The 20,741-nt window shown below is 52.7% G+C and overlaps 2 protein-coding genes across 2 annotated transcripts; both read right to left on the bottom strand.

The window, feature by feature from the left end:
• Positions 1-4,608: 4,608 nt before the first annotated feature.
• Mrpl28 (mitochondrial ribosomal protein L28) lies at positions 4,609-8,811 on the bottom strand. The gene is made up of 5 exons (XM_057775526.1): positions 8,492-8,811; positions 7,555-7,707; positions 7,013-7,147; positions 6,844-6,930; positions 4,609-6,102 (listed from the first exon to the last, which is right to left on the bottom strand). Exons 1-5 carry the CDS (start codon positions 8,777-8,779, stop codon positions 5,992-5,994), a joined length of 774 nt encoding a protein of 257 aa, XP_057631509.1. The 5' UTR covers positions 8,780-8,811; the 3' UTR covers positions 4,609-5,991.
• Positions 8,812-9,091: 280 nt separating this feature from the next.
• Pgap6 (post-GPI attachment to proteins 6) lies at positions 9,092-19,005 on the bottom strand. Its single transcript, XM_057776805.1, has 13 exons — positions 18,774-19,005; positions 15,842-16,016; positions 15,555-15,762; positions 15,221-15,348; positions 14,747-15,015; positions 14,333-14,652; positions 13,655-13,745; positions 13,451-13,574; positions 13,088-13,224; positions 11,874-12,052; positions 11,653-11,799; positions 10,651-10,767; positions 9,092-10,351 (listed from the first exon to the last, which is right to left on the bottom strand). The coding sequence occupies exons 1-13, from the start codon at positions 18,883-18,885 to the stop codon at positions 10,055-10,057; spliced, it is 2,304 nt and encodes a 767-aa protein (XP_057632788.1). The 5' UTR covers positions 18,886-19,005; the 3' UTR covers positions 9,092-10,054.
• Between the last annotated feature and the right edge of the window lie 1,736 nt (positions 19,006-20,741).

Genomic DNA, 20,741 nt, shown 5'->3' with positions numbered 1-20,741 from the left:
ATGGTAGTCAGGACACCAAGGGCCTGGGCTAGTCAGGGGATCTTTGAAGCCGCCTGTGTGGAATCTGACATGAGAGACCAACCAAGGCGGTTTTCGGGCCCGTGGTAGTGTGGTGTGGCTCCATTCTGCTCAAAATCTTTCTTTTGTCTCCTCCCTTGACCCTTCTACAGACCATGTGGGGTGAAGATCCAAAGTGAAGGTTCGGTGGGAGATTGTGTGTGTGCTGAGGGTGGGTGGGCTGAGGGCAGGGCCACAACCACAAGAACAATGGGCTACAAGGACCACCTACATCCACCTGTCCACCCATTCTTCCATTCATCTGTCCACCCGCCTGGCTTACCTCACCTGCCTGGCTCCAAGCGCCTGATCGCGCCCCACTGTCCCGTTGTCCGCCATGATGGGCTTGGCTGTCCGTCCGAGCACTTTCAGCCACTCCAGGAAGCGGGTCCCTGCTCTTGGCCACTGTGTGGCTGGGAGGCAGAAGCGTGACTCTAGGCTGCAGCTCAGGCTCCTGCCGCCTATTGGCTGAGGCAAGGACCAGATGACGGGCCTCAGAACCCTATGGTAGCCATGGCAACCAGCCCCTTTAGACACCGCCACCCCCCAAGCCACTCCTATCTGCAGAGGGAGCAGACAGTGATACCAGTGGTCCCATGCCAGTGTCCCTTCAGAGGGGCACTGGGAGTGGCTATATAGTAACTGTCCCCACACTAGCTATTAAGCATTTTTGTTATATGTTTCATGCATGTCTCATGTGAAGGGGTCTCTGTCCACCTCATGGCCTTTCCTGAGATGTAACATATCCTACTTAATTTCCTGGCTGAGGTACAAATGATATTTGGAGACCCTACTAAAAAAAGGACTTCAGGTCAGGCTTGCCCCAGGGGCTGAAGGCCAGTCCTACACTGGTAAAAAAAAAAAAAAACAAAAAACAAAAAAACAAAACAAAAAAACTAAAAACAAAACACTGAGAAGTGGGGAATGGTAGGCAGTGGGAGGAAGAACAGGGAGAACCCCACCCAGTCCTAGGTCAAAAGATCCAAGCTTTTGGCCTACCTCAGATGGAAGTTTGTCAACACTGTCTCTGCTTACAAACCTCTCTACTTTCTTACTTGGCAAAATTCTGGAACCCTTCTCTGGGTACAGGGCCTTCTGGAAAACAATGTACCCCCAGACCCACCTAATAACAGTCACCAGCAACACATTTAAGGATACCCCAAGAACAGAGATTCTCAGCAAGAGTATGCTGTATCACCCCTCGATGGACTGGCCATCCTGGTTACAGGCCTTTGAGCAACCTTGAAGTCACCAACATCCCAGTTCTGTGACATTCAGAAACAGCCTAGTCTGTTCAAACAGCCCTGGAAATAGCAATGTCTGACTAAGAGCCCTGCAAAGGTCTCTTGAGAACTCTCGGACTGCATCTCACTTCCTAGGTAAACCAGACCACATCCTCAGGGTTTCCAGGAACAGGTATGATTCTCTAGGTCCTTAGAGAACGCTGAAGCCTGGCAGGTCCCAGGAACCTAAGTGGCCAATGAAAAGTGCCCTGCCAAGACTAGAGAGATCAAAGGGTCAAGAGAACCTGAAACATGGGTGGAGTGGTTCTTACATCCACGGCTGAGAACAACCAGGGCTGGTCTTAGGCATCCAAGCTTGGAATAGTAACTCAGTGACCAGTCCCAGCATGGCTCATGGCTCAACTGCTTCACACAAGTCAGGCTAGTGTCTCCTGAGCTGCTGACGCAGGAGAGTACCTGAACTCGAAGGGTCTCCTTACCACGTTGGAGACCAGCAGTAGACAAGTCTCACCAATGGGCAGGGTATGAGTGATGAATGGGAAGGCAGCCTGGGCCAGCTGACTGTGGGAAAGAGTTCATTCTACAGCATAATGTGAACCTAAAGAGATCGACATGAGCTGCAGGAGGTGAGCTGGGGTGATGTGGGAGCTCCTCCTGCTGGCTGAGATCTTCTGGTCCAGCGATCCAGCTTAGGATGGCTCAGAATGGACAGAAGACCTGAGCACTATACAACCTGACCTGTGTTTGCAGGGCAGGAAGGGTTCAAGTTGCCAGGAAACCATGGTGTTAGCACAGACCAAGGCAGATAGGTAGACTGTCATGCACAGGCTGGGGTGAAATCAGAGTGAACCTCCAGTGGCTTCCTGGGCTCAGAGTGCTGACGGGGCACAGAACAGGGTCAAAGGGCCTGCTCACCCACCCCTACCTCCCTAAATACCTCTGTATATAGGTGAGACTTTCAGACAAGGCAGGAAGAGCTCTGGGCTGGGTCACCTCATGTCATTCCACCTGTGAGTGCCAGAGGTCCTTTCCGGCCTTGGTCTCATCTCTAAATGGAATGATGAAGTCACAGCTGCTCAGGTCTCCACTGCCCAGCCCCCGTGTGCAGGAACAGCAGCAGTGAGGAGTCACAGCAGCAACAGGACAGCCTCCTGTCTTTGTCACCACAGCCAGCTACAGTCCTTTTGACATGAAGGCTGCCCTCAGGCTGTCATAAAACATGGCAGGGAGTTACCCCTGCCTTTTGCAGGTTAGTATTACTACCCCCCCCCCCCACATATACCCAGTGCAGGCTCTGAGACACACAGCAGATAGACAGGATGGTTCCTGGGGTACAGAAAGAACCAGGGAGAGCAGGTAAGGCAGCGGAAGTGGAGGTTCAGGACTCGTGAGAGGCAAGGAAACGGGCGGGGAGCTATTTCCCAGTTTCCCACGGCTTGCATCTCAGTTCCTATTCCATGCATGGTTTGCATTACTAACACAGGCTTGACTCAGTGTGTATGTGCATGCATGTGTGAGCAGGGACACTCAATGTTACCCCACTCCCACTCTGCAGCAAGCTGGAACCCCTCATCACACCCAGAAGGCAGGACAGTGGTCTGTTTGGGACCTACCTGACTCATTTTACTGGGGGAGGAGATAAGTCAATCATTTGCTATGGAGCATCATCAGTTTTTTAACTCAAAATGTTTCTAAAGGTGGGCATGGCTCACATGTATAATCTCAGAACTCAAGAGGGTGAGGCATTAAGCTTGCCTCAAATTCAAAGCCTTCCTGGGCTAAAGTGAGACCCTCTCTTAAAAAGAAAATCAAAAAAACAAAAAAAAAAAAAAAGAAAGAAAAAAACAGCAACAACACAACAAAAAAAGCAAAAACAAAACAAAGTTATTTGTGAGGATGTGAGGAAGAAATAAACATCACACTCCACTACAATGGGGCTATTCTGAGAATCAAGGCCAGGGCCACATCAGAGTGCACCTCAGTTCTGCCTGGCCTTCTATAGGAAAATGGAACAGCCTTAGACTTCAGTAGCAGAGACTAGCAGTGACTTGCTCAGCCATACTCAGCACCTGGCACACCGATGGCCAGCCTGAGCAATTTCTCAGTACCCCCAATCCCTAGTCCAGAACCACATCCTCAAGAGTCACAGCATGTGGCAGATGATCCCTTGCCTGGAACACAATTCCCAAATGGCAGGAGGGGCCAGAGTTGAAACTGGCACCCGACCTATTCTGACTGTATCCCTCAAGGCAGCTACAGGTCTCTTGAGGCCCCAGGAAACAAAAAACAAGAAATCCCACAGGACCCAGCCCAGCCTAAGGGTGTAGAACACCTACAATTCCAGCCCTTGGAAAAGACAAGACGTGAGGATCTGGAATTCAAGGGCAACCAGGACTACGTAGTGGGACTTTGTCTCCAAAAGAATAAGCAACAGAAAAACTCACACAGGTCCTGCTTGACCCAGGCCTTGGCAGTGAGAAAGGAGATAATAAGACAGGTAGCTAGCTGAACCAAGTCAGACAGTGAGGACAACAATTACACACCCAACAAGGACCTAGTCCTACATGAAAGAGATTAGTATAATTTAAGAGACTCAAAATTAAAACCAGTGATGTGGGTACCATACTAATAATTTAAACTACTAGGAAAGGCTTTGTGGGTTCATCAAGGCAATAGCTGTCCGAGTATTGTTTGCTTTAGGTTTAATATATATACACATATATACACACACACACACAATACACACACACACACACACACACACAGGGTTTCTCTGTATAGCCCTGGCTGTTCTGGAACTAGCTCTGTAGACCAAGCTGGCCTTGAACTTGTAGAGATACACCTGTCTCTGCCTCCCAAGTGCTGGGATCAAAGGCAGATACCACCACTGCTCAGCTGGTAAAAATAAATGATTTATTTACTTTTTTTTTTCCCAAGACAGGGCTTCACTATGTTACATCCCTAGCTATCCTGGAACTCGCTCTGTAGACCAGGCTGGCCTCAAACTCACAGAGATCAGCCTGCCTCTGCCTCCCGAGTACTAGGATTAAAGGCGTGTGCCACCACTGCCCAGCTAAATAAATTTAAATTACAGTCAGTGAGATGGCAGAGCCAGGAAAGACACTTGCCATCAAGCTTAATGTCCTGACTTTGATCCCTAGAACCCACATGGTAGAAGGAAAAGAATCAACTCCCACAAGTTGTCCCCTGCCCTCCACATACATGCCATGGGCACGTGCAAGCACACACGCACACTAAATAGATGTAATTAAAACTTTTTAATCTAAGAATTATATACACAGGGGCTGGAGAGATGGCTCAGAGGTTAAGAGCACTGCTTGCTCTTCCAAAGGTCCTGAGTTTAATTCCCAACAACCACATGGTAGCTCACAACCATCTGTAATGGGATCTGGTGCCCTCTTCTGGATAGCAGGCATACATGCAGGCAGAAGTGTATCCATAATAAATAAAATCTTTAAAAAAAAGAAAAAAGAACTATACACAGAGCAAGAGTAGTATGTGCTACTACACCTACGCAGGGGCAGAGAAGCCAGGATAGACAGTAAACCTGAGGTGCACCCCTTGGGCTCTGACCCCAGGCAAGCCCTGATCCTCATGGTTCTCTGTGCAGGCCCTCTTACGCTGGCAGAATGGTTCCATGCCAGTTTTGGATTGGGCATAATGAACACAATCATGCACCAGCACTCCTACTGCTCCCCCTCTGAGGATCCCATTGTCCTACAGCTAGTGGCCAGGCCCAAGTCAAGCAAGTAGTTAATGTTCCCTTTTATACCAGCCAGGTATGGTGCTCTGGGAACTCAGTTCCCACTATCACCCATCTTCCCCCACACACAGCTGAGGAGACCCTCCCTGCCTTCCCCAGAGAAAGGAATAGGTTTCAGTGTTGCTGCCTCTGAGCCACCAGCTCTCACGGCAAAAGAGGCCCCAAGGTCATTGGCCTGCCTTCCTACCCCAAGCCACAGCCCCAACCACCAGGTAGAGGGGAGCAGTTAAGTATGGGGACGCTGAAGTCATGGCCTTTAAGCCCACGTGGCCCCATTTCCTGAAACACTGAAGCTCTAAACCCAGGAAGCTTTCCCCTTTAGCTCTGCAGGGTATACTGCAGAGGCCTGTGCCAGGCCCCAGACTACCTTCCTGTGCCCTGGATAACTTTCCAAAACAGGTAGGGATGTACACTGGGAGAGAAGCAGCTCCATCTTGCTATACCCTTGATGCCTCAACCATGAGGAACCCCTTCTCTAAGGAAGTTAAGCAACACAGGGAACCTCAGTCTCCACAGCTCAGCAGGGCAAACAGCTACAGCTGGACAGTGCAAATAGCCCCCCTGGGTTCCTGTGACAGGGGAATGACCAGGCTGGCCGAGAACACACAGAAGGACCACAGACTCCCACGCAAACCAGCACACTTTACTGTGGCTCAGACTGCCTCGGACTTATTCCAAGCCCAAGAACTACAATGCTGTAAGTACTTGACCAGCTTGGACAGGCATGAGCTCCACTCCAGGCATCCAAAAGTCCTGGCACAGAGGGTTCTCTGAACAGTCTTCTACAGGAGCTGTGTGGTCAGCACATGCCAAGCAGGGTTCACCCACTGCCCACCGGTGGTCCTTGTGCCCACCCCAACTGTGTCCACGGTGCTAAAAGCCCACAGGGAAGGCTGAGCCCGGAGTTCAGGCGCGGTCACCAGCTCTCTTCTGCACCACTGCTGGCCTGGACAGAACCTGCTCCTGAAGCCGCTGGACCAGCTCCTCTACGTAGACCTTGAACAGGGGTACAGGGTCCTGAAGGGGAAAGGTCATGGTAAGGCTCAAGGTAGCCCAGAGATAGAGCACTAGAGAGGGTGGTAGTCAGCCGCTTCTAGCTGAACATGGGGAAAAAATGGGGTATGGGAGAGCCGGAGACAGTCAAAGTCATATAAGACTGTTTGTGTTCCAGGACAGCCAGGGCTACATAGAGACCTAGTCTTGGGGGAAAAAAAACAAGCAGGGTGGTGGTGGTGCATGTCTTTAATCCCAGAACTAGGGAGGCAGAGACTGGCGGATCTCTGTGAGTTCGAGGCCATTCCTGGTCTATAGAGCTAGTTCCAGGCCAGGCTCTAAAGCTACAGAGAAACCCTGTCTCAAAAAACCAAAAAACAAACAAACAAACAAACAAAGACTGCTTGCCATCCTAGAGGGCAGAGAGCCTAACCACCAGAACAGGATTGCTTTCTCTTGACACCAAGAATCACAGGCTTCCCTATACTGACGGCTACCACAGGCTCTAGACTTTTCTGGGAAACAGACACAAAAGGAAGATCCTAGGGGATGCTGAGCGGCCAAGTAAACACCCAATGCCAAAGGTCCCTAAGCATCCAGGGGAAGAAAAGAAAGGACTTCAGGAGAGGAATCATGCCATGCTTCGTCAAAGTGGCAGGAGCCAAATATATAGCATCATTTAGGTGCGGCAGTCCCCAAATGCCAGTCTCTGTTCAAAGCAGCCCCCCATTACTCAACCTCAGTGGCCAGTTCCCAGGTGCTCACCTTTTCCTCCAGGAGCCTCTGCTTCTCCACAGCCTCCTCCAGCGTCAGGCCAACCCACTCAGCCTCTGCCTCCGGGATGACAAAACTCTGAGCAAGCAGAAGAAAGGCTCAGTGAAGTGCGGGCCAGGCCAGAAGGCTCAGGCAGCGAGCAGGATGGGGAAACTCTGACCTTGTACTTCTCATAGATGGCTAGCCTCCGTTCGGGGTCGTCAGGGTGTAACTGGGGGTCCTGGCGAGCAAGCCTCAGCAGCATCCCTCGCTTCAGGTCCATGCCAAACTTGGAACACAGGTCTTCCTTTGGGGTCTAGCAGAAGATTCACATAGGGCCAGGTGCTATAGCAGGGTCCTACCCACCCTACCAGCTGATAACCCTAAGCTAGACCAGAGCAGATCAGGCATTGGAATCAGCACCAGCAAGGAAGCCTTTATGGGTCAAGCCCAAGACAATGCCAAATGCCAAGAGAAGAGTAAGCAGTGGAACAACCATTCACAAGTGACCTTCCTGAAGGCAGGAAGCTTCCACTGGGGCTGCACCAAAGAGCAAGCGGGCCCACTGTGTTTTGCTAAGACTTGTAATGGGTAGCCTGGGTGCCATGTACTTCCCCCCACCATACACACACACACACACACACACACACACCAACCATACATTCTGCTCTGCACCTCCTCCCTTGACTGACAAGACTCTGTAGTGCACTAACCCCTGCTTGCCTTGAGAATATAGAAGTCGAACCCATAGGCCTCATCAATGAGATCCAGGGTCCTCATGGTCACAGTCACGGTGAACTTCTTGTCCAGGATTTCACTGTAAAGCTCCCGAGTGAACAGCTGAGGCTTCCACACCTTCTTCACCTTCGCCGAGAGCTGAGCGTGCAAGGAGAGACCTGTTGATGACTGCTGGGGTGCTTCACTACAGACCAAGTGAGCCCCAAAACACCCTCTGGGAGCTGGGCTATGTGAGCTTGCCCTTTCCCCTCCTCGGAGGCTCCACAGAACCGCTGCTGCTAGGCAGGGCTCCTGGGGCTGGACCTGGACGATCGCATAGATTGTCTGCTTGTATGTGTTCCAAATGCTGGCACAACTGAACAACTGTCACAGGCCAGCGAGTGGCATCCTGGAAGGCGTTAAACACTCTCCTCCCACAACACTTAGCTAGGAGTAGCGTTCCACCAGAATGATCGATTCCAGGCTCCGGACTTTGTAAGCTGCCTGAATCCAAACATCTCAGTTCATCATTTTTATGTGGGAGGAGCAAAGGTCTCCTGTCACAAGAATTAGACAAATGCCCATAGAAACTGGCAGGGGACAACCAGATTTCACCTCTCCCTCCTCTTCAGCACAAGCGTCAACTCTATCCGTCCTTTCATCTTTGTGGTGCTAGGGATTTGAACCCAAGACCTCAAATGAGCTAGGCAATCACCCTGTTCCGTCGCAGCCCCACTCCATCCTTAATCTTGATGGCTACCTGATCAGGACCACCCCACTTCAGGACCCCACTTGACGCTGTCATTGGAGCTTTTTCCAAATTCTCGCCGCTCCACTTGTTAGCATGATCCGTAAGCCAAGCGCTTGTGTCAGCCAGGCAGACGGTCCGCAGCGCCCAGAGCAGAGCCTGCCCAACACAGCATGCATAACAGCCTGCACCCACCTTGTCGTTGTTGGCATATCTGTAGCCCAAAATCAGGCCCTCTCCACCCCACAGCCCCTGCTGGGACTCTGGAGGGTAGTGAACTGAAATGGGTACGTCCTCAACTCGCTCGCGCTGCCCGTTCTTCGGGTTGATCTTGAACTTGACTCCGTGAGGTCTGTAGTGTACCGGGGTGGGCGTTCGTTCTTCTTCCAGCGAGCGCAAGAAATGGGCGGGCAAGCGCGCATAAATGCCCTGCCGCAGCCGCAGCTTCTGCCACAGGTACACAGGATACTTGTGCAGAGGCATTGCGTGACCCTCTACCTCTGAAAGTTGCGCGCTCGCGTCCGCCGGAACCGGATCCGGAAGAGCGTCGCCGAACGCGTACCTTTGCTCACTGCCGATTGGTAGCAATGCCCATCCATCTAAAACAGTCCCTCTGCCGCAGCCTTCTTTAGGGACCGTGGAAAATTATCTAAGACCGCAATGGTTTAAGGTACCGTCTACCAAGTGCAGCCCGGGAGTTCCCTAGCATCTTTGGCAGACCTGTTAGAAATGGGGTCCAGCCTCCCTTTCCCTCCAGGGACGCAAGAAAAAAAACGTAAAACACTCGTTTGGTTTGAAAAATCATTATAGAATATTAAATTAATCAATTACATAAAAATATGCCTTCATAGAACAGTTTAACATTTTACCATCTCCCCCCCCCCAACAGTATATACATGTTTCCCCTTTCAGGGGCTGAAGTGTGCTTTGGTGGCCAAATAAAGGGTGTCAGTAGCTGGGGGAGCAGCCCAGAAAGTCCATATCCCGACAAAAACAGGACAAAAGGTCCAAGGCCACAGAGCAGTTGGCCCTCACAGTTGAACAGGACCACTGCAGCAATCAGTTTAGAGGCCCCAGGGGGCTCCAGAAAGATTGGGCCAGGGCTCCAGAATACTCTCCTGAAGCCTCAGCTGATTCAGTAGGGGGTCAGCATCCTAGGGACAACACAAATTAGTGCTACTAGACTAGGACCTAGGCTGGACCTTTAGGATGAGGAGGGCACATGAGTAGGGTAGTGTGTGCTTTCTGGGGCCACTCCAGGCTCTTCTCAGGATCCGTGGCTCCAACAGAGAATGAGGGACAGTGCATGCCCCCCCCCCCCCGGGCCTTATCAGCTCTTGGACTCATCCACAGCAACGGCAGCAACAGGGCATCCTCATGCCAAGGCAGGATGGTACATGCTGTTAGGGACAGTGGTCTCTGTGGACTCAGTCCTTGCCTTGTATGTCTCACATTACAGCTTCACAAGCAAATGGGACAATAGGGATCCCTTATCTCTATCTTCAACCTTAACATAGTGATCTGCCTACAAATGGTACCTGTGGTCTCCAGGTAAAAGCAGCTGGGACCTACAGGGGACAGTGGCAGCAGCCACAAAGATTTAGGGATGGAGGAGTCCTCTCCTCTGGGAAAAGAAGCCAAGGGTCACAGGACAATTTTATTCAGGTGGAAACCTGGTCAGGCTAGATAGGCACCTCTCTTGTTCCTGCCCTAGCTGAAGAGGTCATCAGAGTATCAGGTGTCCTTGAGTCAGCCACATCACGTCACTGTGTACAGCTCATCCCGATCATTCCTGCAGATCTGATAGTGACAAGGGAACTTGTGCAAGCAAGCCCACGACTCGGCCTGCTCCTCTGGTGGTGGCAGGAGGAAAGCCGCACTACCAGCCAACAGCATGTGCCAAATGCTGTGCGTGTAGTAGTAATTCTCACTGGTCATCATGGAAGTGTAGATGGCGATACCTACAGAGGCCATGGAGATGCCAGGCAGGAGGTAGAAGACCCAGCGCTGCCACGAGGTGGGGTAGCACTGACGCCGGTGCCCACAGCGGTACATCTGGAGTGAACAGCCACAAGAATGTCAGTGCTGGCTGAGTGCAACTACAGTTCCCAGGAGTTACAGAGTCTATCTAGGTTTAGGCAGCTGAACTGCACACAGATGCTTGGCTAGTGGTCCTCAGGTCAAGACCTCAGGCGCACAGCCATACTGGGACTCTATGGGTGGCTGTTACTGGCTCTGAGCAGGTGTGGAGTTTTGGAGCCCTTCTAGCAAAACTGAGATCATAACCAAAATTAAGGGCCTGGTTCTCTTCTTGCTAAGTCTAAACAGGAGAACCTATGGGCCCTGTTCCTTACCCACATGGAGGCCATGATCACAAAGGCAAAGAGGCAGGGTCCCATCAAGTTCCAGATGCCCCTGCGATCCATCTGCAAGGACATGGCGATGACCAGTGTGCCCAGGACAAACAGGACCTGGGAGAGACACGGGGATGGTTTGTGGGGCCACGGGGAGCCTTTGGCTAAACTCATCTATGATGGCATAAGACAAAAGTACTGGTGGCCAGGTCTGCTGGGTACCCACTATCAGTTTCTCACCATTCTGGCAGCTCCTCTGGGAGTTACTGGCAGGTTTTGACTATTTTGATCTATTCCTGCTCAGCCACCTGAGAGGGAAGTGTCCTTCCTCTAGCGCCTTTACTGTGTCCAAAGGTGAACACAGAACCTTCTGAGGACTAGGTGGTGATGCCCACCCCTAGTGGGCAGTCTTGACCATACTTGCAAGATCCCGCATACCAAGCCTTCCAGGGTCTCCCATCAGGATGACCTTAGATGCTCCCTTGGAGAGGACCCATACCTAAGTCTCCATCAACATATCTGCCCACAGCCAGGGAGCAGTTCATATGCTTAGCACTCAGTCCGCAGGATTCTTCAGAATATTCCTTGCCTACTTTTTCCATATGATCGTGGAGCTTCTAAGCATGCCCCTGGCGAGTACCCAGCCTGCAGACAGTGGACATAGTTCACTCGTGCCAGAGTCATCTCCACTGCCCAGCTACTACACAAAGTCCCCAGAGTGCCCTAGAACAAGGACCCCAGGAGCATGGTTGGGGCTTTTCAGGGAGGCATGGCCTGGCTCCTCTTTGAGCTTAGGGTCCTGAACACCCATCCTCCTTCCTGGAGTCCTCGGATGAGCACACCTTTCCCCCACAGCTTCCCATGACTTCCCCCAAGAGTGGCTAGTTATCATTTGAGATGGCTCCCAGCCCTTTCTGTTTCGTCCCTCTTTGTCACTCCATATACTGTGTGTGAGGGCCTCTACTTCCCTGAAGCCCAGGCTTGGCGTCAGAGGCCACTCACCTGTTTCAGGATTGTCTTCAGACGGGCCATGCAAAGAATGGTCACCCAGGTGGACGCCCCCGAGCCCAGAAAGTCGCAGTACTGGAGTGTGTCATAGCTGAGGATACACAACACTGCCTCCCCCGGCTGGTCACAGGCGTGGTAGAACTGTGAGGTACAGCAGTGAGCAGCAGCCCTAACCGCCCCACCCAATTTCCCCAAGGGATTAGGGCCAACCCTACCGTGGAGAAGAACATGGTGTAAAAGTAGACAGACGCCTCAACCAGGAAGGACCGGTGCAGGGACACGGCAATGGGGGCCAGGAACATGAGGTTGCTGAGCGTGAGCAGGAGCGCGGCTGCCCTCTGCTGGGCCACAGTCTGCGCTGTGCTGTTGTCAGTGCAGCTCCACCCACGCCAACCTAGGGGGCCACACAATACCTACATGTGTGCTGGAAGCAGATAGTCGGCTTCCGAACTTTCAGGCCTCATCCTCACCCAGACGGAGGAGGTATAGACACAAGCCTAATGGAATCCACAGGCTTGGTAGGAGGAAATTGGTACCAACAGGGACTGGCAGAGATGGTGGGCAGGCATGGGCAAGCGGGGACAGCTGTGGGCAAGCTGGGCCGAATGTGGAAGATGCAGATATGGGACAAGCGTGCGCACTCACAGCATGTCTGGGCAAGTGTGAAGAAGGAGAAGCATAGCTCGCGCAGGCAGTCATGGGCAGTGGGAAACAGGTATGAACAGGTGTGTGTAGATACTGGCAAGTGTGAGCAAGTATGCCCAGCTGTGAGCGGGCATGAGCTTGGAGAAGGATGAATGGACAAGTATGAGTAGGTAGGGGCAGGTATGAGTAGGCAGGGGCAGGTATGAGTAGGTAGGGGCAGGTATGAATAGATATGAATTGGCAGGGATAGATACAGAGATATGTGGACATGGAGAGACAAACGTGGCAAGCAGGGACAGATGGGAGCAAGTGTGAATATGCAGGAACTGCCATGAAAAGTGTGGACCAGCATGTAGTCACAAGAAAAGTGTGAGCAAGCCGGGCGATGGTGGCGCACGCCTTTAATCCCAGCACTCGGGAGGCAGAGGCAGGCGGATCTCTGTGAGTTCGAGGCCAGCCTGATCTAGAAGAGCTAGTTCCAGGACAGGAACCAAAAGCTACGGCGAAACCCTGTCTCGAAAATAAAAAAAAAAAAAGAAAAAAAAGAAAAAAGAAAAGTGTGAGCAGCTGGACATAGGCACAGACAAGCACAGGCAAGGGCAACAGTTGTAGGGGCCGGATGGGTGTGTGCAGTCAAGGGCAGGCAGGAGGCAAGCAATGCCAAGGTCAGGAGGCAACACCTCCCCTGCAAATGCCTCAGTGCCCATATGCCTGGAGTGGGGTGGGGGTGGGGAGATCACGGGGAACATGGGAAGGAGGGGGAGGGAAGATTTGCTCTGCTCACCAGCTTTGCAGCTGCAGCCTGCATACAGATAGCCGTATCTACGGAGCAGGAGGCACTGGCCGTAAGGCCCACAATCATTCAAACAGGGCACCAGATACAAGATGGTCTCCACACGAGCTAAGGCCTGTTCACATTCCCTGCAAAGGAAGGGCCTGAGCGGGCTGGCTGCAGTGCTCTGCTGGTTCCTCTACCACCAGAACTCCCAAGCCCAGTGCTAAGCCCTCCAGGCTCCAACAGCTGAGACACTCATTTTCCCCACTAGTGCTGTTGGGGGGTAGAAAAGGAAAACCCCTCCTAAGACACAGACGCTTCCCTTCACTGCTACCAGCCCATGTCACGGTGCCCAGGCCCAGATTCACATACTCAGAACTCTCAGGGCACACAAGCTGCAAGGAGAGGTACCAGTTGTCTGTCTCCGGGTAGGGAATGATGAGGTTGGCCATGTGAGATGAGGCACTCAGGAACATGGAATGGCCCTGGAAGAAGGCTGCACAGGGTGGGAGGGCCTGTCAGAGATGGCTAGAGGGGATAGTCAGTCTCTCCACCAAGAGTGCCTGCCCAGAATACCTGTGGTGCAGTTGAGTGAAGTGTTGAAGCTGAGGAAGGGCGAGCCAGCATTCAAACAAGCTGCTACCAAGGTACCATTTGTGATCTCTGTCTGGAAGGGGAAATAGTGCAGATTAGCTACTGTCAACCCCTAAAAAGGTATCTCGCCTGCCCACCTTGCATGTTAGCTCAGTCATGATGAATATTTATTATGCGGGGGGGGGGGGGGGGACACGGACCTCCAGCTAGCCCAAGGTTGATCATGGTCTAAATTCCCTTCAGTTGTCTCTGGTTCTAGCAATTCCCCTGCCAATTTGCACAGATAAAATTACGGTAACTTCTAAGCCGGGCGGTGGTGGCGCATGCCTTTAATCCCAGCACTCGGGAGGCAGAGGCAGGCAGATCTCTGGGAGTTTGAGGCCAGCCTGGTCTACAAGAGCTAGTTCCAGGACGGGCACCAAAGCTACAGAGAAACCCTGTCTCGAAAAACCAAAAAAAAAAAAAAAAAAAAAAAAATTATGGTAACTTCTGACAGGGACACTACTCCAATGGATCCCCTTGTGGCCCATGCTGTTGGTATCACACTAGGGCCTGAAAGGCCATCCCACCCCAGTCTCAATGCTGATGTTACTCTGTACCCTGAGATAAGCCCAGGTCACAAGCAACAGCAGACTGCTTCGGTGGGCTTCCTGAGGATACCTGGTTAGCCCTCAGACTGATGATGAGAGAGCCCCCGCTGTCCATGCCTGTGTCAAGACGGAGCCGCATTACAGAAGGTATGTTTGCATGCACCATCACGAAGGCCCCATTCAGGGGTTGGAAGTGTACAGACACCACGTCCGTGTCTTCTCTCATGACTGGATAGTTCAGGAGACAGGAGGGGCCACTGCCTACGCCACCACTCTTGCCCAGTTCCCAGTGGGCAGGGCTTTGGGACAGTTGCCCCACAGAGGTGTCATGGCTCTGGTTTGGGTTGTTTTGCATAAGACGATGGAAGGTCACACTCCATGGCCTGCACACTGTCAAGAGGACAAGGGGCTCAGCCAGAGGAAAGTCTGGAATTTTGGGGGAGGTAAGCAGAGCCAGTCCACCCCTCCCTTCCATGTAGCCCACCTGTAAAGGCAGCTTCAACATTGAAGACCACTGACACATGAGGTCCTGCCAGGCTCTCAACTGTTACTTGTAGCCACCGGCCCCAGGGTGGTGAGGACAGCAGTAAATGACAGGACGGAGTGAGGCCAGTGCAACTCAGCACCTTTTGGAAGTTTCTAGGCAGGGTGGATGCCCCCACTGTGAGACGCACTGGGCAGCCAGAGTTCACACTGGACACACAGCCCTGCAGGTCCAACCGAAGCTCCTGGGTGTATTCAGGTACAAAGATCCTGTGGCAAGGTGTGACTCAGACTTACTAGCTCATATTGTGAACTTACTTCCTCTAATCTGCTTAGGGAAAGTATCTGGCTCTCTTCCCAACATATCTCTAAGGTACAGCCTTCTCACCTGCAGGATGAGACAGTGGCACTACCCCCGCTCTAGATCCAAAGCTTGGGGCTACGGGACAGGCTTGACCTCCCCATCTCTACTCACTTGAGGTAGCTGGCGTGGGAGAGCAGCGTCTGTGGGAGGGGGACATCAGGCTCTAGGATGGAGACTTCAACCACCCTCATGGCCAGCATATCAGGCTGGAAGAAGTAGGCACAGGTAGGAACAGAGCCCTGGGAGAGAACAAGGCAGGGAGTGATGGGGTCAGAGAATGCAGGATGTAGGCCAAAGGAGAAGGGAAACAGAGGGGAAACAGAGTTGAATCCAGAGTCGGGTTGCTAAGAGAACAGTAAGGTCTGCCTCAGAGGTGGACAAGAGGTTGGTGGTCCTCCATGCATCAGGGGATTTGGCCTTCATCCCAGGAAGTCAGCCCCCTCACCTTCACCTCGATCTTCTGGGATGAGGGAGGGAGGTGAGCCACCACGAACCAGTCCCCAGGGGCTGGGTGAGAGATGTTGACAGAGGTGTTGCCCAGTAGCATGGTGCTCAGCAATGCCCTGATGTGGAAGGAGGCCTGGCTCAAGGTGTTATCAGGGAAGCTAGTGCCCAGCGGGTTGATGACAGGAGGGGCGCCATAGCGGAAATGCCTGGAAGAGATCAGGTCAAGGGTCAGGGACAGGATTTTAGCCAGGCATGGGTGCTAGGGACAGAACACTGGGTACCTACACCGTGATCTCTACGTCAGTGCATGAGGGACCGCTCTGGGACACGTGCAGCAGCCAGCGAAGCAGCACTGTGTCTGGGGGCACACGGAAGTGGAAGAGCCGGGTGCTGCCATACCAGCTGTAGAAGGACAGCTTCTGTGGGGCCTGAGAGAAGTGCTCGGATACCAGTCCAGCCTCTATAAGGAAAAGGTAACAGTCAGGTAGGTGGGGCAGATAGGAAGAATGAGGCCGCACAGACATCAGGTCTTAGACCACCTCTGGACTTTGTCACTCATACGTCAATCTTAGCCAAGGCAGAAAACACCTTCTGGCACCTAGATATTGTCTGCAATAATCTCAAGTTTCTCCTAACAGTGAACAGTTATTCCTCTGCCTCCTTCCCCTAGACGGCCACTGCCTATTCACCAGGGACTTTGCCTTCTCACACGGCAGCATCCTGCCAACACTGAAGTCAGTAGCCCCTAGCATCCACCACCTTCAGACGGACCCACCCAGGGCTGGTAAACTCTCTTTTTTTCTGTTGGTTAGTTAGCTCCACCCCTTGCATTATATCCTGATGCGTCCTGGCCAAGAGATGGAGACTGCAACACAACAGGGGGTAGTCAGGAAGGTGATCCCACCACCACCACACACACACACACACACACACACTGATATCTGCCTTGATCACTGAACCATCACAAAGGCTCCTCCCTCCCACCTCACCTCCTCTGAACCTCTCCTAACCACATGGGCAGGTAGGGAGGCTTGGTCCAGAAGGCAGTTGCCTCTCCAATCGGTTATGACTTAGGACACAGCCAGATCCCTACTCAGAAAAAGACCATGATGAGGGACTTCTCTGTCCAGAAGCCTGGACAGCCATAAGAACCAAGGCACAGCCAGGCAGAGGTGGTGCACGCCTTTAATCCCAGTACTTGGGAGGCAGAGGCAGGTGGATCCCTGTGAGTTTGAGGACAGCCTGGTCTAAAAAGCAAGTTCCAGAACAGCCAGGACTGTTACAGAGGACCCCTGTCTCTTAAGAAACAGACAACAAGGGCCAGATGGCTTCTAGGCTCCAAATGGCTGACACCACCAACTGCCCTCAGGGCACATACCCATGCTTGGTGGGACAAAGACAAAGCAGACAACCAGGCAGATAAAGCTCCCAGACTAGGGTACCACATGGCCTCAGGCCCTGTAAGAACCCTTCCAGGCTCCTACCCCTTACCTAGTGCCAGATCAGGCTTTGTGCCTTGGGTGTCCCTTACCTCTCTAGATCCCTGTATCCCTATGGATAGGCTAAGGTAGACTGCCTGTCCCTTTGAGGTTAATGAGTAGTAAAGTGCTTTAAGAGAAACACAGTACTGTTGGCATCCTTCCCACTCAGAAAGCCTCCCTTTGCCCCACTGTGAAAGTGGTGCCTGCCTGGCTCCCCCAGGAGAGGGGAGAAGGGAGTCAGGTGAGCAACTGGCTTTCTTGCCAGCCATGTGACTCCTCCCAACAGAGGCACCTGGAGAAAAGATAGCAGCCCGCTGGAAAGAAGCTAAGGGAGCTGCCAAGGAGCCTAGCATGGGGGCAGGGCAGAGTGAGACTCCCTCAGTAAATTCCCAGCTCTCAGGGACCTACAGGCCCCATTCATCAGATTGTGGCCTGAGTACCAGGAGCTGCTAAGCGCCCTAAGGTGGTGCCATGGCAATGGAGCAGAAAAAAACTGAGAGGCAGAATATTGCTTTCCCAGCTGAGGCAGGACAGAGTCCTCACCCCTACGACCGTGACCTCTGAGGAAGCCAGGTGAGAGAGGTCACCCTACAATGTGCTGGCCTACTAAAGGAAAAGTCTTTGGGTCCCACAAAGCCTTTGTGAGGAAGGTCACTTGGAATAGAGCTGACATTTGTGATCTTTGAATACTTAAATGAGACCTACTCAAGGTTGCCTTAAGACCAGGTACCAAATTCTCATGTCTAAACAACCCCTCCAGGCTGCCTTGATGAAACACCCAGTTATTTTGTTGAATGTATTGGACCTGGACAATTGGCATAATAGGTTGAGCCCCAAGCAACAGTTGGAAGGATGGAGAGGACCAACTGAACAAACTCCCGTCTGCTCCAGGTACCTCTCCGAGGAGCAGTACTTCAGAGAAGCCTGTGGATCAAGGGGGTGGAATCGGAAAGTGGGAAGAGAGTGACAGGAACTGTCTCAGGAACATCAGGTAGCACAAAGAACTGAGGGGTTTCAGGCAATACTGGACAGGTACCCAACTTGCCCATTTCCAAATGTCTAGAGTCTCACTGTCCACCAGTCCTGCCTCAAGCACAGCCCAGAGGGTCTAGCAAGCCATAGTCCAAGATGTACCGGCTTAGAGAGCAGAAATGCAAAGAGCAGCTGGAAAACTCCCCTAGAAGGACCCTTTTGTTACATCCATTCTGGTGAGCCAGTATCTCTAGGGCCAGCCGGCAATACAGTATAATCGGTGAGAAGCAAAGCCAGTCAGTAATCAAGAGTGACCTTCCTGGGACTGGAATAGGAACAAAATGCTGGCTGGACCCCTAGTACAGAGTCTGGCCAACTTTCTCCAGCTCTTCCCTTCTACCAGAACAAATGATGGCCCTTGCGCCACCACGGTTCAGCTATTCTTCATTGATAAGTTCCTCTACCTCCCAGCTCTTAGGTGCCACAATCGCTACCCCAAGCACAGGGGAAAGGGACCGGGAAGGTATACACTGCAAGTGAGCGAACTCGGCGGGCCCGGAGACAGAAAAGCGAGCGTGGGGATTTCTTAGCCCCGGACGCCCCACAGGGGGCGCAACCCAGCGTGAGAACAGAGCTACATCGCCGCGCCAGGTGAGCGCACAGGTGCCCCCCGTGAGTCACAATCCGCCCCGCGACCTCCCCACAACGCTCCCCCTGCCCCCGGCCCGCGCCTCGGATGGCGCCGTAGGCCCGTGCGGGCTCACCGCTCTTCTTGCTGTCGCCGGCGGCGGCAGGCGGGGGCCGAGCGAGGAGCAGCAGCAGCAACAGCAGCGGCGCTGCCGCCCGCGCCGCGCCCCCGGCCCCAACCCGGCCCATGACTCCGCGCTCGGCCCGCGCTACCCCGCCCGCGTCCCGCGCCGCTCGCCCCCGCCTGGGCAGCCCCCGCCGCCTCTGCGGCCAGCGCCGCTTCCTCTGTCCCGAGCTCCCATGGCTCGGCCAGACCTGCAGACAGCGCCCCGGGCACTTCCGCCTCCGAGGCCCCGCCCCGCCCCGCAGGGAACCGGCCTGCGGTCTAGGTCCCTGAGGGTGCGGGACCGCGTCACCTTGGCCAGAGGGGAGTTGGGCAGTAGGGGCCCAGGAAGGTCGCCTTTGGAGTGGGGGCGACACGGATTGATGGGCGATCGCGCAGCTTGAGGGGACAAGGGATGGGAAGCACAGGATGGAGGGTCCTGTAGAACTCTTTGGGATACAGAGGGCAGGTGTCACGTGGTAGACACAGGGTGAGGTGGGACACAAGGCAAAGGTCGCGTGGGGCAAAGGGGACACAAAGGTCACGCTGGACACAAGATGAGATACGGAGGAGAGGGATACCTACAGGGGACCCGGGTGGAGTCAGGGCAGAGGGGTCTTGCGGGACATGAGAGAGCCTGGGACTGGAGTCGCAAGGCATTGGAGGTGGGGGAAACTTGTAGGGGGAGGCGCCATAGGATTCATGGATTAAGTAGTCGTGTCGAAGGCTTGGGGCACTCAGAAGAGTTACATGGGACTCATTTGGGGGCAGGAGACAGAATTATTCAAGACACGGGAACGGAACAGAGGGGCCACGCAAAGCGAAGGAACATAGATAGGGTAGCATAGGTGTGAACTGGAACCCGTAGGATGTTGAATCCGGAGGGCAGTAGTACAGAGCCCAGCAATAAGTAAGCCAGAATTAGCTTCCCAGGAAGGTGCACACTGACCTTGACTTGAACGGAACCTCCAGCTGCCCGAAGTCCCCCCCATCCCCAATCCACCGTAACCACACACTGCAGCAAGGGTATAAATGACTAAATGGAAGAGGGAGGTGTTCTTTTTGCACCCCTGAGAATTGGATAACTGAGTTTCTTGTCAGTATTGGATGCACTCCTCTGGGTACCAAAGGGATATATTCCAAACATATCACAGATATGGTTGCAAACTGAAAGCCCTACAGGAGACCTTGGGGAAGCAATCATAAGGAGAGAAGGCTTTTCTAAGTAGGCATCCGATGAAGCAAGTAAAACTGCTTTAAAGAATATATACAAGCCAGGTGGTGGTGGTACACACCTTGAGGAGGCAGAGACAGGTAGATCTCTGAGTTCAAGGCCAGCCTGGTTTACAGAGTGAGTTCTGGGAAAGTTAGGGATACACAAAAAACCCGATCTTGGGGTAAAAAATATAATTATATATTGAGACATTTAATAAATATAAATCTATATATTTATAAGGTTTATATAATATATATAAACTAAATTATCCAGTGCAGGTTGCAGTCAGTTCTTCCAAGGGCAATCGTGAAAACTGAGTGTGGTGTCTCTCTACTGAACTCCCAGTACTGACCAGGCTGAAAGAAGAAAATTGCCATGAGTTCAAAGCCAGCCTGGGCTATGGATGCTAGTAAAGTTTTCCCTATGTCAGCATCACCAGCCTTCTCATAGAAAATGATAAAGACCAAGGTGCTACAGAATTCCTAAAACATTAGGCAAATTAGAAGAACAGCACCTCCTCCAGTGTTAAACAGTGAAGCCGTTTTTCTCCTTTTGCCAAACAAAGCATAGATCAAAACGCCGGATCTTTAAGGGAAGACGGGGCCCAAATTAGGGATGTCTCCAGGGAGCATTTGGACTCTAAAAATAGCCAAACCCAGCGGTCAGACTCTGTATTTCCTACCGTTTGCCTTGCCTGTTTTCACTGCCATGTGCCCACTCTTATTC

Source organism: Chionomys nivalis, chromosome 7 (genome assembly GCF_950005125.1).
Source record: "Chionomys nivalis chromosome 7, mChiNiv1.1, whole genome shotgun sequence".
Lineage (NCBI taxonomy): Eukaryota > Metazoa > Chordata > Mammalia > Rodentia > Cricetidae > Chionomys > Chionomys nivalis.
Note: the sequence above shows the minus strand (reverse complement) of the source record. Positions and strands in the feature narration are given on the sequence as shown.

Bases quoted from the DNA above. Each gene is read 5' to 3' on its own strand.
- Pgap6 (XM_057776805.1), bottom strand. From the start codon at position 18,885: ATGGGCCGGGTTGGGGCCGGGGGCGCGGCGCGGGCGGCAGCGCCGCTG. The intron at 13,746-14,332 runs GTATCCTCAGGA...TTCCCCTTCCAG, and splicing joins TCAGTCTGAGGGCTAACCAG to ACAGAGATCACAAATGGTAC. The intron at 10,352-10,650 runs GTAAGGAACAGG...TGTTCACTCCAG, and splicing joins TGATCATGGCCTCCATGTGG to ATGTACCGCTGTGGGCACCG.
- Mrpl28 (XM_057775526.1), bottom strand. From the start codon at position 8,779: ATGCCTCTGCACAAGTATCCTGTGTACCTGTGGCAGAAGCTGCGGCTG. The intron at 6,931-7,012 runs GTCAGAGTTTCC...CTGCTTGCTCAG, and splicing joins CCATCTATGAGAAGTACAAG to AGTTTTGTCATCCCGGAGGC. The intron at 6,103-6,843 runs GTGAGCACCTGG...TTTCCCCTTCAG, and splicing joins AGAGGCTCCTGGAGGAAAAG to GACCCTGTACCCCTGTTCAA.